At 41.5% G+C, this 14,367-nt stretch overlaps 1 protein-coding gene across 3 annotated transcripts in view; it reads left to right on the forward strand.

The window, feature by feature from the left end:
* Positions 1–8,503: 8,503 nt before the first annotated feature.
* Positions 8,504–14,367, forward strand: part of LOC127583320 (paired box protein Pax-7) — a 121,791-nt gene continuing 115,927 nt past the window's right edge. For 2 of the 3 annotated variants that reach the window (XM_052039179.1, XM_052039180.1), the window contains exons 1-4: positions 8,504–8,992; positions 10,534–10,769; positions 11,813–11,942; positions 12,899–13,027. In XM_052039179.1, coding sequence (XP_051895139.1) covers positions 8,908–8,992; positions 10,534–10,769; positions 11,813–11,942; positions 12,899–13,027 — 580 coding nt within the window. In that variant the 5' untranslated portion in view covers positions 8,504–8,907. The remainder of the gene's footprint in view (positions 8,993–10,533; positions 10,770–11,812; positions 11,943–12,898; positions 13,028–14,367) is intronic. The other variant, XM_052039181.1, reaches the window with a different exon arrangement.

Consider the following 14,367-nt stretch of genomic DNA (forward strand, 5'->3'; position numbering starts at 1 on the left):
CTAGAAGGTACACGCAAAGATGTGGCATGAGTGTCAACATCAGGTTAGCCAGTGATGCCCTCTAGAGTTGAATGGCCTGAGACCAGCAATGTCTGGGCTGACTGATGGTCACATGTTGCTGCAGTAGACCACTTTGCCCCACGGCCATTCTTCATGTGAGAGCTTGGACCGGTGATCTTCACCTCTTGGGGCATCACAACCAAGCCTGATCTGTAATCACCTGATGGCCACGCACAGAGATTTCTCATTCCTGGATAACTAGCTCCAAGCCAGTGGATCAGAGAGGTGCTATCATCTTCCTGAGGTCAAAAAAGGAAAAGAGAATGTGTGGAACAGATGGAAAAGGAGTTGAGAATTTGTCCATTGAGCCAGTTCCAGATCATGAGCGTCAAACAAACCAAACTAAACATGCTCCCAACCCTCTGCAGCCACAGAACCCAGTAAACTCTTAAAATTTTCCCTTCAAGCTCTGCAGGTGATTGCAACCAGTCCAGGGGCTATTTCAGCTGGCCTCCGGGTGGGGTAGGAATGGGGACTGGAGGGGTAGGAATATTCCACCCCTATAAATGAATGTTCTTTCTTTATGTTGATACGAAATTGAGTGACTGCCTGTCCCTGTGTCCCATGCTGACACAGAAAGGGAAATTGCCAAACTTCGTTAGGCTTACTAACTCTGGTAGGATGCCTTTCCGGAGCCTCATCACATGACTCTCAATTCCCACTGTCCCATGCAATCCAAAACCCTCTGATACATTCTAAATAATAAAAAGAGAAAAGAAATGCCCAATATTTTAATGCCCTTGTGATTTGCTTCTCGAAAGTGTTACATGTAGATATACCCAAGGCTTGGTATCATCTAGACACTGGATAATTATGCAAAATTCCTACAATATTCCAGTCAGGTCCAGCTTTCCTTCGGGGATCAGCCTGGCTGAGGAATCTTGCTAAATCTGATGTTTCACTGTCAACTTGTTTGTGAATGATAATTTTGTTCCCACACTCCTCTCAGCTCCTACCTCACAATGAGTAGTGAGTTACCCTGTGCACTGCATGAGGGGCTATGATAGAAGAAGAAACCCTGATCATTTAGTTTGATGCCTTTTCTTCTAAACAAACAATTCACAGTTTATAATGGACTGGATCCTGGGGACATAGGCCTGCTGCCCGCAACCATAGCCTGTAGTCACCAACTCCTAAACTTCCCTGGTTGAGATATGAAGGGTCTCTTCTGTTGGCCTAAAACATCCCAGAGTCCAGCAGCACCTCCTAAGTGACGGTGGGACTGCCAAACATTGCACTGAAGAAGAACAGCCTCCAAAACATCTCTGCAAGCTTTGACTGCTGGCAAAGCCACATTTCAGCTTTTCTGTCAAAACTATGAGTGTCAGATGTTTCTAAATGACTGACATTCAGAACTGTCTAAAAACTTGAAATTAAATATGGAATCATAGAATCATATAATCATAGGAAGTACAGCACAATACAGGCCCTTCGGCCCACAATGTTGTGCCGACCTTTAAACCTTGCCTAAAAACTATCTAACCCCTTCCCCCCACATATCCCTCTATTTTTAATATTTTTATTATCAAAATATTTTAAATATTTAATTAGATTTTTGAAATTACAAAAAATTAAGATTAGCTAAAGACAAAAATAATTAAAAACATTAATCTAAGCTGAAACAATTGGAAGAAATGGAATACCTACCCCTTGACTTTCTTCATTACAACTCTTCAGTCCCCACTGCGACAGTCCAACCAATGTCAATGCTGTTGAATCTGAGCTGGGTTCAGCTTTGCCACAGTACTTGATGGAGAGTCCAGCAGTGAAGTTCCCTGGTGGATTCAGCATCCACTCCTGCCAAGTCAGTTCTGGACTTCTGTTTGTCCACAAATGCATGAAATTCCTCGGCTTGTTGACAGTTAAGCAGGTAAATGCCAACTCACTAAGCCTTACAATTAGGAGAGTGAATCAGCACACAGCTGCTACAATAATCATTATAACACTCAGGAAACTATTTTTCATTGCCTAAACTGTACTGGACGAGCCTCGGATTACTTCTATCTCTCACAATTCATGGAATGATTCATTGGGATGTCTATTGGAAAAAGGGAAAAGATTTGCCAGAGTTTTTTTCATAATAGTGTCTCTTTAATAGTCATGCCTCATTGATCATCAAATAGACTGCTTTATAAAAGTTTTGAAAGAAACTCTTTCCCTTAAGGGAGGCTATTTTTTATATACGTTCACGGGATGCAACATCATTCACAATTATGACATTTATGGTCTACCCCTAATCACGCCAGCCCAGAACTGAGGAGGCCGGTTAAGAGTCCAGGACAGACTGAGTTCAGACAGCAGATTTTCTTCCTTAAAGGACATTAATGAAACAGATGGACTTTTCTTCAACAATCCAGTTGTTTCAAGGTTACAGATACTGAAACTGGCTTTTTTAAAAAAAGAACAGATTAATTAATTGCTTAAATTTAAATTCTCCAGCTGCCACAATGGCATTAGGAGTTGTGTCTCTGGATTAATAGTCCAGAATTCTAGTAGCTAGTCTAGTAAATTAACCACTACTCTACAAAACTCAACTCTAAGAGAAGCAGCATTTCTTTGTGAGGTTCAGTCCCCACTCTTATGCTGCTGGGTGGACTCTCCGTTATCTCCAAAACAGTTCACTTCATCAGGAACGTGAGTTAAAGAATTCTCTTTGACTTTCCTAATAACTTACTGTTCATCACAAAGTTTTGCCATGAAATTCACCGAAGTTTCTTTGCTTTCTTTATGAGCTGCAGAATTAAAACCTTTATTTTCCCATCAAATAAGAAAGGTACAATATCACTTGGTTCCAGAGTAAAGCTCCCTTTATACTGTGTCAGCAAGCATTCCCTTTCCTATATAATTTCTCCCCTTCACATATTCGCTCTATCCCACCTTCTGACGTTCTCTAACCACTTTCTCGCTACACCTTACCCACTTTTTATGTCCCTTCTTCTGTTTTCTTCCTCCTTCCCACTTCTCCTTTCCCATGTGATATTATACTACACCCTGATTGGAAGAGAAATAATTTGGGAGATTTTTCCACTTACCCACTGCAACCTCCTTCCCACCCCCTGTGCTCACCACCATATTTATTCCTAGGATGAAAGGTTTGTCCTATCATCAGCGACTAAAGAAATTAGATCTATATTCTTTGGTTTGGAAGAGTAAGGGATGATCTTGTTGAGACATATAAGATCATGAGGGGACGGGACAAGGTAGATGTCAAAATGTTTCCACTAGTGGGAGACTCTTAAATGTGCAACACACTTACAAGGTTAGGGAGCAGTCATTTAAAACTGAGGTGTGTAGGAACTTATTTTCACAGAGAATGAAGAACCTGTTGAATTCTCTACCTAAAGAATGGAGGGTTGTGGAGACTCAATCATTGGATCTAAAGAGAAAGTAAATAAATTTTTGAGAGATCAGAGAATCGAGGGCAATGTGTAACTGGCACAGAAGAAGAAATGAAGCCTGGGGCAGATAAATCATGATCAACATGAATGGTGGGGCAAGCTTGAGGAGCTGAATGGCCTAATCCTGCTCCTATTCTCTTGTATACTCTTATGTTCCTCTGTTCACCCCACCCCCACATCCTGATACCCTCCCATTGATGCTTAACAAACCATTCACACTTTCAAGATGCATCTCTCCTCCCAGCTGCACCTGTGCACTCCGATTGAAGTTTTAATGAGTTTAAATACCTTTACATATTTTAGATCACAGTGAAATGTCCTCTTTGATCCTTGGTTTATTAACTATGTTGAAACCAAAGTCTGGGTTTTGCTGTTTTGTGAAATAAAGGCAGCTTTAGATTTGTGGCCAGCTCCCACTCTGTCATTCACCTGTTGCCAAGATTACAGGCACCAGAAGATCGTGTGGAGCCTGCACAACCACCTAAGGAAACAACCAGGGATTTTCTCTCTGTCTCCCTGCAACCACAGATGGGTGGTGCCAGAAAAAATGGCAAGGCATACCAATCCTGATGGTATAACAGTTGGAGTTCAAGGGATTCCAGGACATCTCTGTAGCTTCAGATTGAGGAGGTTACATTGAGTGGATAAAATAAATATCAAGGATGAATATGACTGAATATTGAGATTTTATATTACTGAACATTGAGACTGTTGGAATTGAACATTGGTGATAATATAACCAGATAGTGAGGATTAACAAATTTTACAAGTTTGATAAGCCAGATATTGTGCTAATATATGTGGATTTTGGACAATTGATGCAAGCAAATGTTAACAAGCAATTTAACAAAATATTGGATACATAAATCTTAAGAAGTGCAGAAACTAAAAATTTGAAACAAAAGCAGAAACTGCTTGGAAAACTCAGCAGGTCTGGTGACATCTGTGGAAGGAGAAACAGAATTAATGTTTCAGGTCAGAAACCCCTTCATCAGAATATGCCTGAAGACTAAAAACTAATATATACTGGGAAGATGATAAATAACTGGTATTAATATAATAATTCAGCTGATATGTATTTAATTGTGTCTTTCAGGCCAACATAATAGAATACCAGAAAATAAAACACAGAATACAAAATATGAATATGAATAAATATTGCATCTGATATAATTGAATACTGGGGACTGATATAACTGGATCTTGAAGACTGAACAGGCTATTGAAAGTTAATATACATAAACATTTGGAACTAGTATAACTGGGTTTTGTCACTGATATTAGTAATCATTGAAAAGTGAAATTTTGGGCATTACAGACAAATATTAAGTGTTGGTTGGGAATAATGTAACTGATATTGAGACTGATAAGACTATATATTACAAACTAGTTCAATACTAGAAATATGTAACTAACATGGGTAATAACTGCATCTTTTGAATAAATTCAATCCATTATGGGCAGTTGATTGCTGACTAATATATTAAATATTATGTACTGCTGCTGTTCATGCTTTTATATCTGGTTACAGGGAACAGATTTAACTGGCTATTATTTTTATCCATTTGCAGGATGTGAACATTGCTGACAAGACCTGTATTTATTGGACATTCACAACTAGTATTGGACTATTGAAGGCTGATTGATTAATATAGGCTGAAATGACTTAATATTATGGACTAACATGGGACATTAGAAACCCACAAAACTCAAAACTGGGAATAGCAATAACTAGGTCTTGGGGTCTGAGTTATCTGGAGAAAAATGACTAAAATAACCAAATACCTGGGACTAGTATAACAATTTTTGAAAATAGGGTGACTGGATATTGGAGACATGATTTTAGCTGGATGTTTGAGACCAATATATTCAGGTTTAGGGCTAGATGTAGTTAGAAATTTTTGATTGATAACTAGATATTGGGAACTGTGATAACTCTATTTGGCTGCAGATAACTAGATACTATAAATTATTATTAAGGACAATATACCTAGATATTGCTCGAATATAACTGAATACTTAGAACGAATAGTATTGTATGTTGGAGACTCATAAAATTAGAGAGCGACTGAACTGCTTAGTGACAATGAAATAACAGATCAATAGGGATAAGCCTTGTCCTGGGATAAACCTTGTCCTGGGATAAGCAGTACTGGGTATTTTTAAAGGAGAACTACACAATAGAAAGTCATATTATTGATAACCGGGTTGATATTCCCTTTTCATTTCCCTGTTCTTCCTTCTTTTCCAACTCGCTGCTTCTTTCTGTGTATGAATATTGAGATGAGGAAGAAAGAAAAGTCGGAGCAGAGACATAAGGATTTGGAGACGAGTGAAGGGAGAACATTTCCTTGTTCGAAGCAAGCAGTGCCCGTTTCACCCTCCGCTTTCCTGGGTCCAAATTTTGCGCGATGAAACAATTCGTTCACAGATGGTGGACGGGACTCTGAGCAAGTATTTTTTCAGGTCGAAGGCAGGGATGTAAAACATGAGTTCGGTTCGCAGACACTCTTAAAATTAGATTTAGAGTCCGTTTACAAAAGAGATTCGGGTTAGTTTTGGGGAAAATTGTATTGGTTTTAGGTTTGGGATTGCGGCTGATTTGGGGTTAATTAATGCAAGAGTTGGAGGCGGGAATAAAGTTAGCAAGAGAAGTCTTAGTGGTGAAGCTACGGGTTAAGAATAACTGAAACGACATGTCAATCCCTGTACGGCGTCTAACACACTGCAGTGAGCAGTAGACCTTCAGTCAAATGGTTGTAGTCTCGGGGTGAATATCGCACCGATTAGTTATAACGGAGCAGAATCAATGTAAGGCTCTGATCCAGTGGAGAATTTTGTTTTAAATGCACTTCGAAGTCGGCTGCATGGGCGCAAATTTTTGCAACATTTCCAATAAAAACAAAGGTGGTTTGGAATTAATTGTTGTGTGGGTTGAAGGGGTTTCACCTCTGGACTGGGTACCTGGCACACAGCGAGACACCTCTTTGTTCCCAATTTTCATTTAGGAAGTTATTTATGGAATACACGTGTTGTTATTACTTGGCAGGCGAATTATTAGCCGAGGTGAATACGAATTAAATGAAGATTAAGGGATGGTGTGTGAAGCAAAGCGCAACTTTAAAAAATTCTTCTTATTATAATTAACATCAGTGACATTTGGTAAAGTAGCCATAACAGAACACATTTAATAAAGGGATGATCGATTGGTTCCTGGCACCAGTGATCAGTGTTGTATTACATTAGAACAATTAACATGCTCGGGAGATCAGCCATCGAGGGGAAATTAAATCAGAAACTTTTGTGACTCATTTTGGTGATTCTCACAAGAAGGTTCTGTTTGTGTGCGTGGTGTTTGCGTGGAAAAGATTGGTGGGTGTGTGTGTACAAATTGTGTAAATTTGAATGCATATGCGTGTGCCGTCAGTGCGCAGGAGCATGTGTGGGTGTATGTGTAAGGGTGAGTATGGGTGTGAGGTGTGTGTGTGAGGGTATATGTGTGCGTTTAATGTTTGTGTATATATTCAGTGTAGGTGTATTTTGGGTGTGTGTATAGGTGTGAGTATGCGTATGTACTTGGTTGTGTGTGGGTATATATAGATGTGTGTATGTATTTCGAAATCTGTGTGGATGTATGCGTATGTAAAAAGTGTCTACAGGTCTGTGTCTGTATTACATATGTGTGTGTGCATGTGTGTATGTGCGGGTTTATGCCTGTATCCGTTGGGAGTGTTTGCTTGTCTGTGCATGGAAATGGGAGTTTGTGTGTATGTTTAAGAGAATGTGTGTGTGGGCATGTAAGGGAGTTTGTGTTTGTGGGTCTATGTGCCTGTGTGGGTGCATGGGGAGATGATTACGGACATTGACTGAGTGGGAATATGCGTGGGTGTGGGTGTTATATGCATCTCAGAGACACCGCTGTGTTTTTTAATCATGTGTGTTTGGGAAGGAGATAACGTCACGGATTTTTCCGAAAAAGGGGGTTCATTTTCAAATCCATCAAAAAGGTTCAAGCCTTGAAAACATTCACCTTCTGCTCTCTGTAAACTGGGGAGAAGGCAGGGCAAATCCTCGGCCCCTCGCCATCAGGATCTCAGCATAAACAGCTGATTTAAACAGAATGAAATCTCTTTTCTCTCTTCCCGTTTCCCCGGTGTGGATTAGGAAATGTTACCAAGTCGTTAACCAACAATAATTAAACGCACGGAGCTGTTCGGGGGGATAGACTCCGGTGGTGCGGTCGGATTAATTTTGAAATGTGTTTGGAAAAAAATGTTAACTGTAAAAGTAAAATGACCTAACCCAGGAGAGCACAGTTCCAGGGGATACTGTTGGGGAGATGGAAGAAAGGGCGGGTGTAACAGACTCAGGCCTAAGGCACGTCCGCTTATTGTTACCATTAACACATCCACCTTTGCTTTACACCTTTGAATGTAGTTCCAAGGTGTGTTAGTTCTGTGTAACCTTCTCGAAGTCTGAGGGATATTGACATTTGCTCGTCTCCTGCCGTTGCATCCACAGCACTAAAGAGAATTAATGCTTAAGGGGGGAATCAGGATCTGCCATTAATGGTGTCTGTACACACGATTTGTTCAGAGTCAGCCAGCCAGACCAGAGCTGTGGACACTGGACATTTTACTTTTGAATCGACGTTTGTCCATTTGAGTGCTGGAGAGTTAAATCAAGTATTTAGCTGTTGGACCGAGTCTCAAATATCCCACCATCTAAAGTTTGGTTAATGATGCTGTGGTTCTCGCCAGTGAGAAGACAGGGAGAGGTATTTCTATCTAGTAAAATATCTTTTAGCGCCGATTTCTGACTGGTGGTTGGTGTATCATTTTTATATAATTTTGGTTTAATAAAACATCTGTTTGATTGATAACGAGGCAGCGAAAGAGTGTGATCGGCCCGGAGACTCCCCCCGTCATTGGCGCATTCACTTGTCAGTGTGTTCGCTCCCTCCTCGTGAATAAAAGAATCCGCCCGAGCCTATCAGAGTCTAAACTCTTCTCCTCCTCCACACTGCGCCGAACTTGGGCGCCTGAACATCTCACAGCTTCCTGGAGACTTTTAACAGTTTCAAAACTCTCTACAAAAGGGCATTAAAAAAGGGGGGTGTGGGTTTGGAATTAGCAGCCTACAAGAAAGGGGATTTCTACATCAGAACTACTGCTCCCCTCAACTCCTCCATCAGTTTTCTACCCCTCATTTCACTTTCCTAAGAAACTTTTTTCCCCCCGGAAGATCAGAGCGAGGCGAGGCTGGTCGGCGGAGGCAGTTGCGGCGGACCCAGCGACTACAGCTGCAGTGCACGGGGAGGGAGCTGCTCCGTTCACCCCGTCTGCCGGACTTTGTGATTCGCTCATTATTATTTTTTTGCAAATCTCTCCCTTTGCCCACTCCCTCCCTCCCCCACCCCGATACTATTAGTTTCGATACCGATTCTAGAATGACGTCTCTAACCGGGACAGTACCGCGGATGATGCGCCCGAGTCCAAGTCAGAACTACAGCAGGGCCGGATTCCCTTTAGAAGGTAGGTCTCGCCTGATCAACCGTGTTTCTCAATGTAGTGAAATAAATTAAAATATATCAGGAGGTCTGTACAAACAGGAAGGATAGAAACGTGGATTCCTTTTTTTGTTAAATGCCTGTTAGGGGTAAATAACTTCAGATAAATGTAACATGCTTAACGTGTTGAGGAAAAGTTAGTTTATTTCCCCCTGGCATAATGCTCCGTTGCGATGCACCTGTGTTAACATAAGGCGCTAATGTACCTTGAATTAATTGGCACCAGGCATTTATTGCTAATTCTGTTTTTGTTATAATGTTTCCGAGCACGTGCAGCCTTACACAGAGTCGCTGTAGGCTTTGGGGTGGAATTTATTTAGTTACTTCTCTCGCTTCGTACATTTCGTGATTAAGGAGAAATTCGTAAAACCCCACAAGCCACGCATGCCGTAAAACACACAAGCTTGGTGGATTTAGTGAAGTGCATCATTCAGCACACTGAAGTGAAGAATAGTCAGGAGAGGGATAAGGGGGATTACACCAATATTTGCACAACATGACTGGGAATAATGAGTGAAGAAAGTGTTTCAATTTCTAGTGTCTATCGAGTGCAGAAATCAGCCACTTGGAGATGTTTGGGAGGAATGAGTCGTGCCCTAGCTAACCGCATGCGTTGGTCATCATTACTTCAAATTAGCAATGCCTGATTCAGATTAAGAAATAAAGAGCTCCAATCTGTAGGCTGGTGTGGCAACGCTAGCTCCCGATCAGCTTCTGTGTATTTTTACTCGGTCTCGCCTTTTATCCATTAAATACAACTAACACACTTCATTTAATAAGCAAACCTTTCATGGAAAACGAATTTATTAAAGCCGATTTCGTTAGCCCAGCTCAACCTTTAACTGGAAAATAACTCATTTCTATGAAGAGAGGTCGCCCTGATTTGTAATGAGCGAATGTATTAAATTAGAATTATTCTCAGTTCTATAGCAAGGTTTTTAAATCCTTCAAGGCCGGATATCCTCAGTCCTGTTTAAAAAGTTGGAAGTTTAATTGCATTAGTCTGATTACATTTCCAGCCTGTGTATCTACAACAATGTTAAGCTCCACTGGAGTTTGTGACAATTTCAACAGAAGCTTAACTCTGTACATTTCCCCTAATAGGAGAAAGGCTATATTACAATTTATTCTTAAGTTTACTTGTTAAGCAAAAGTAAGATGTGGGCATTTCTTGAACTTCATGCAGCCGAGTCTGGAGCGGAGCCAGTAACACACACCTGTTTGAAAAGCTGCATTCATCCGTTCTACAATTATCACAATCTTGGGGGCAGATTCCAGGAGACTTCAGGGGAAATAAGATCTCCTAATTAAACTGCTGGTGCGAAATAAAGGCATTGCAGACGTGGGTTCTGCCGCATATCACTATTGGGAAGTTTTAAACCTCGGCGCTTTTTATCAGTCCGGTTCCAGATAGCTTTTACTTACTGACTGCTGTATAGGTCGATGCTTCTAGTAACATGTTTAACTCTTGATTTTCTCTTTTTTTTTCTCTTTCTTTATAAATAGTGTCGACGCCTCTGGGTCAGGGGAGAGTTAACCAGCTGGGCGGAGTGTTTATAAACGGCAGACCCCTACCGAACCATATTCGACATAAAATTGTGGAAATGGCCCATCACGGTATCCGGCCCTGTGTTATTTCCAGGCAGTTGCGAGTCTCTCACGGCTGCGTTTCCAAAATCTTGTGCCGCTATCAAGAGACTGGCTCTATCCGGCCCGGGGCTATTGGAGGCAGCAAGCCCAGGGTGAGTGGAGAAAATGGCGGGGGCGAGGGGGCTCTCTGACGGGTCCAGTTGGTGAGCCAGCGGAGCAAGAAATAAATGCATTTCGGAGACAGGCGCCGATAACTCGTCACACATTTCCCAACCCGCATAAATACAACTTCCCTCCGAAGTTTCACTTTCTAATGACCCGCATACTTTCTCCTGCTCGCTCAGTCCTCCAGACCCAGTGCCAGAGGTGTGGCGGGGGTTGTCGCTGCTCTGAATGGTACAAGCAGAAGAAAAATAAGAAGCTGATTTTTTTTAAATCGCAAAACAAATAACCCTCCCGAAAACTTACCACTGCAGTAACCCATGCATGTTCTCCCGTTACTGTGTGCATTCCCCGCTCGCTGGTGAACTGTAACCATTTCTCTTTAAACCACAACAAGCTTGGTATAAAATTCGCAAGAAATAAACTTTCCTTAAAATTATTGTTGCGGTTTTATTATCTCCCTAAACAGCGGATATTCTATCAAGTTGGTAATTAACTTGAGAGTCTCTTAAACAGTGAGAGTCTCGGCTGGTGGTGTTTGACACACCGGCAGAAATGGCTTTTCCATTCCTCAGGAGGACACGCAGAGTTACAGGGTCATTCAGAATAAAACTGGGCAGGGAACGGCGGTGAGATCAGAGTGAATTGAATTGGAATTCGACACTGAGTTTCAGTTCAAACCTGAAATCACGATAAATCAGTAGGACCGAGGCCACCGCGATCAATAAAATACTTTGTATTTAATTCGGAATTCGCAGTTCTGAGCAAGTAAAATACATGGCTGTGAATCACTCCCCCCAACTGCTCTCGCCCACTATTAGATAAGACATGTACCGATTCTCATTAGAGAGATGTAATTATTGGAATGGAAAACAACGGTGATATTTACACTTATTTTGAGAATTTACTAACCAAGAATGGAAATGTAATGATTTAGTTGCTTCGTGATTCACATCAAATAAATTAAAGTTGATTTTTTTTCTGCGTCTGTGTTTCCCCGTGCCTGCCTCTGTGTCCCTTTCCCCCCTTAAAGCAGGTAGCAACGCCTGATGTAGAGAAAAAGATCGAGGAATACAAGAGAGAAAACCCGGGGATGTTTAGTTGGGAGATCAGGGACAAGCTGCTCAAAGACGGGATTTGCGACAGGAGCACTGTACCTTCAGGTGAGGGTAACTTGTGGCTACAACTACCTGGGCGCTGTAGAGTGAAGCACCTGTCAGACTCAAACTTGCATGGCTGAGCTCTGCACTCCACGTGAGAGAAGTAGAGTTGTAGAAGGGGATAGCAGAACCCACCCATGGCACAAGTTGCAGTTGTTCAAACCCGAGTGTCCTTGGGCTTCAAGTAATTCTCACTTCAACTTTACAAAGTTCACATCCCCGAAAATTCTCACGCACAATTTGAATCCTCTCTAAAAATATCCAGCTGCACCTCTGCGGTAGTGACTTGAGCGGTCGATTTCAGAGAAACTGAAGTTGCAGGTTTTATGAAGAGTCCAACTGCCCTACGTTAGAGCTCTGTACAGTGGATGGGGCGGGAATGATTCTGTTTTTATTGTCTTGTCTGTTTACAAACTTCATTTTTGCAGCATTTCTTCGTGATCATTTTTCTTCCCTGTGGCTGGGCTAGAGCTGTTGGTTTCACCGATCACTCCGCCACTCCAGGTCCATCCCGATTGCTATTCCAATCAATGGCATGATTTGAAATTGACAGGTTTAGGGGGTTTGGGAACGGGGAGGGGTTATTACAGTTATGAATAATTCCACCCCTTTCACACCCGGAGTTTTACCTCTAATAAGCACAAACTTTTCAGAATTTATTTTTTGGTTTTTAAAGAAATTTATAACAAACATCTGGAAAAGCCATTATCGGTGGGAGAGATCGAATATACCAACAACTAACTTTAATAAAACATTTTAAATGTTATCAAATTACATAAGGACGTTTAAATCCGAAATTATTAAATTGTTGCCTTTAATGGCCAAGAGACATGTAAAGAATCGGCTTAGATTGAATGAGTTATTTAAGGTTTACGGATCAGGGATTCCACACTCCTGAAACATATTGCCGATTTTCCAAGTTTCCTTCACTTTATTTTTTTTTCTTTTATTTTTGAAAGTGAGTTCCATCAGTCGGGTGTTAAGAGCCAAGTTTGGAAAGAGAGATGATGACGAAGAAATGGAGAAGAAAGAGGAAGAAGGGGGCAGAAAGACTAAACATAGTATTGATGGAATCCTCGGGGAGAAAGGTAACATTGGCGCTTGCTCGCTCCGCTGGTGTGCAGTTGGGTTCGTCTTGTGAAAGCTGGAAAGATGCGGGGATGGGGTGTTGCTGAGGGAGTTCCCTGATTTTTGTTTTTGCATTTTACAGAATTTGGGCTTTTTGGTAAAAGATAAAATGTTTTGCATTTTGCGTCTACATTTGGATTTAAATATGGGGAACTCTTTTCAGGCTTTACACGGCAGAGCTGTGCTCTATACCTGGCGCCCGTCAGCATCCCTGCGCTCAGACCTCAGGGCTAGGGGGGTTTAGCTTAGGGTTGGCTTCATCTGAATACCCTTCCCTGCCTATTCCTGATTGACTCAGATACACATAATGAATCTGGAAGGAAATGCTTGCACAACCCCACGTTTTTATCTTATATTTCATGGAATATATTTACATGTAATGTGCAGTAAAGCAAAAGATGGTGTGTTGCTCTCCCTGTTCCCTCCTCTCGGTGAAACTGTGAACTGTTTGGTCATTTTGTCAGTTACTGGGTTTCGAAAATCTTTCTGTAGATGTGGTTGAATAATTTGTCCAAAATGGGAAACTCTGATCCCACGAGATGGCCCCGAGTGTGGAACGCATTGGTAGAGGAAGTCAAAAAATGCTGCAGTCCTCTTTGGCAGGACGAGCCATCAATTATTCACCCCCAGACTCTGATGGAAAGTATTGTTGGTGCTTAAATTAATTTGTGTTGTGGACAGATCGTTCTCCAGGTTTCTTAAACGGTCCCTTGAAACCGCGGCTGACAGTTGCCCGCTTTGCCAATCAGTAACAATTAGGAGGGGAGATCGGGGCGACCGGCTGATGAAAGGCGAGGAGATGGGACATTTACTCTGCTCTGATGAGCAAGGGACAGAAAGCAATGGGGGGGGGGTGGAATAAAACAGACTCCATCACTTTGTTAGGAAATAAACTGGAACGTTCAGGGAATCGATGTGAAAAAAATAGATCTGAAAAGTTACGAACTTGCACTTATTTAGCAATGCTATTGCTTCTTGGTGAAATCAGAAATAAATGGATTGTCACGATTTTTTATGTAAATAGTCGCCTATTTGCCTTTGGTTTCATGCATGCGGTTGTTCTTTTTTAGTTAAATGTAGTCTCTGTTGGAGTAAATGGCGCCCCTCACACAAGGTTCTGACGCCGCTTCCAGCTTTACATTATTTGACGTGTTACATGCAAAGTTCCTATAAGTTAAATCAATCGGTTTATTCTTTAACTGTTGACGGAGTGAAACCCGTCCGCTGACTTGTGTACCATTTCGAAATTATTCGTGGTGAAACTTTGGAAAAAAAGATTGCTTGTTCCTTTAATTCCTCG

This window comes from Pristis pectinata, chromosome 26 (genome assembly GCF_009764475.1).
Source record: "Pristis pectinata isolate sPriPec2 chromosome 26, sPriPec2.1.pri, whole genome shotgun sequence".
NCBI lineage: Eukaryota > Metazoa > Chordata > Chondrichthyes > Rhinopristiformes > Pristidae > Pristis > Pristis pectinata.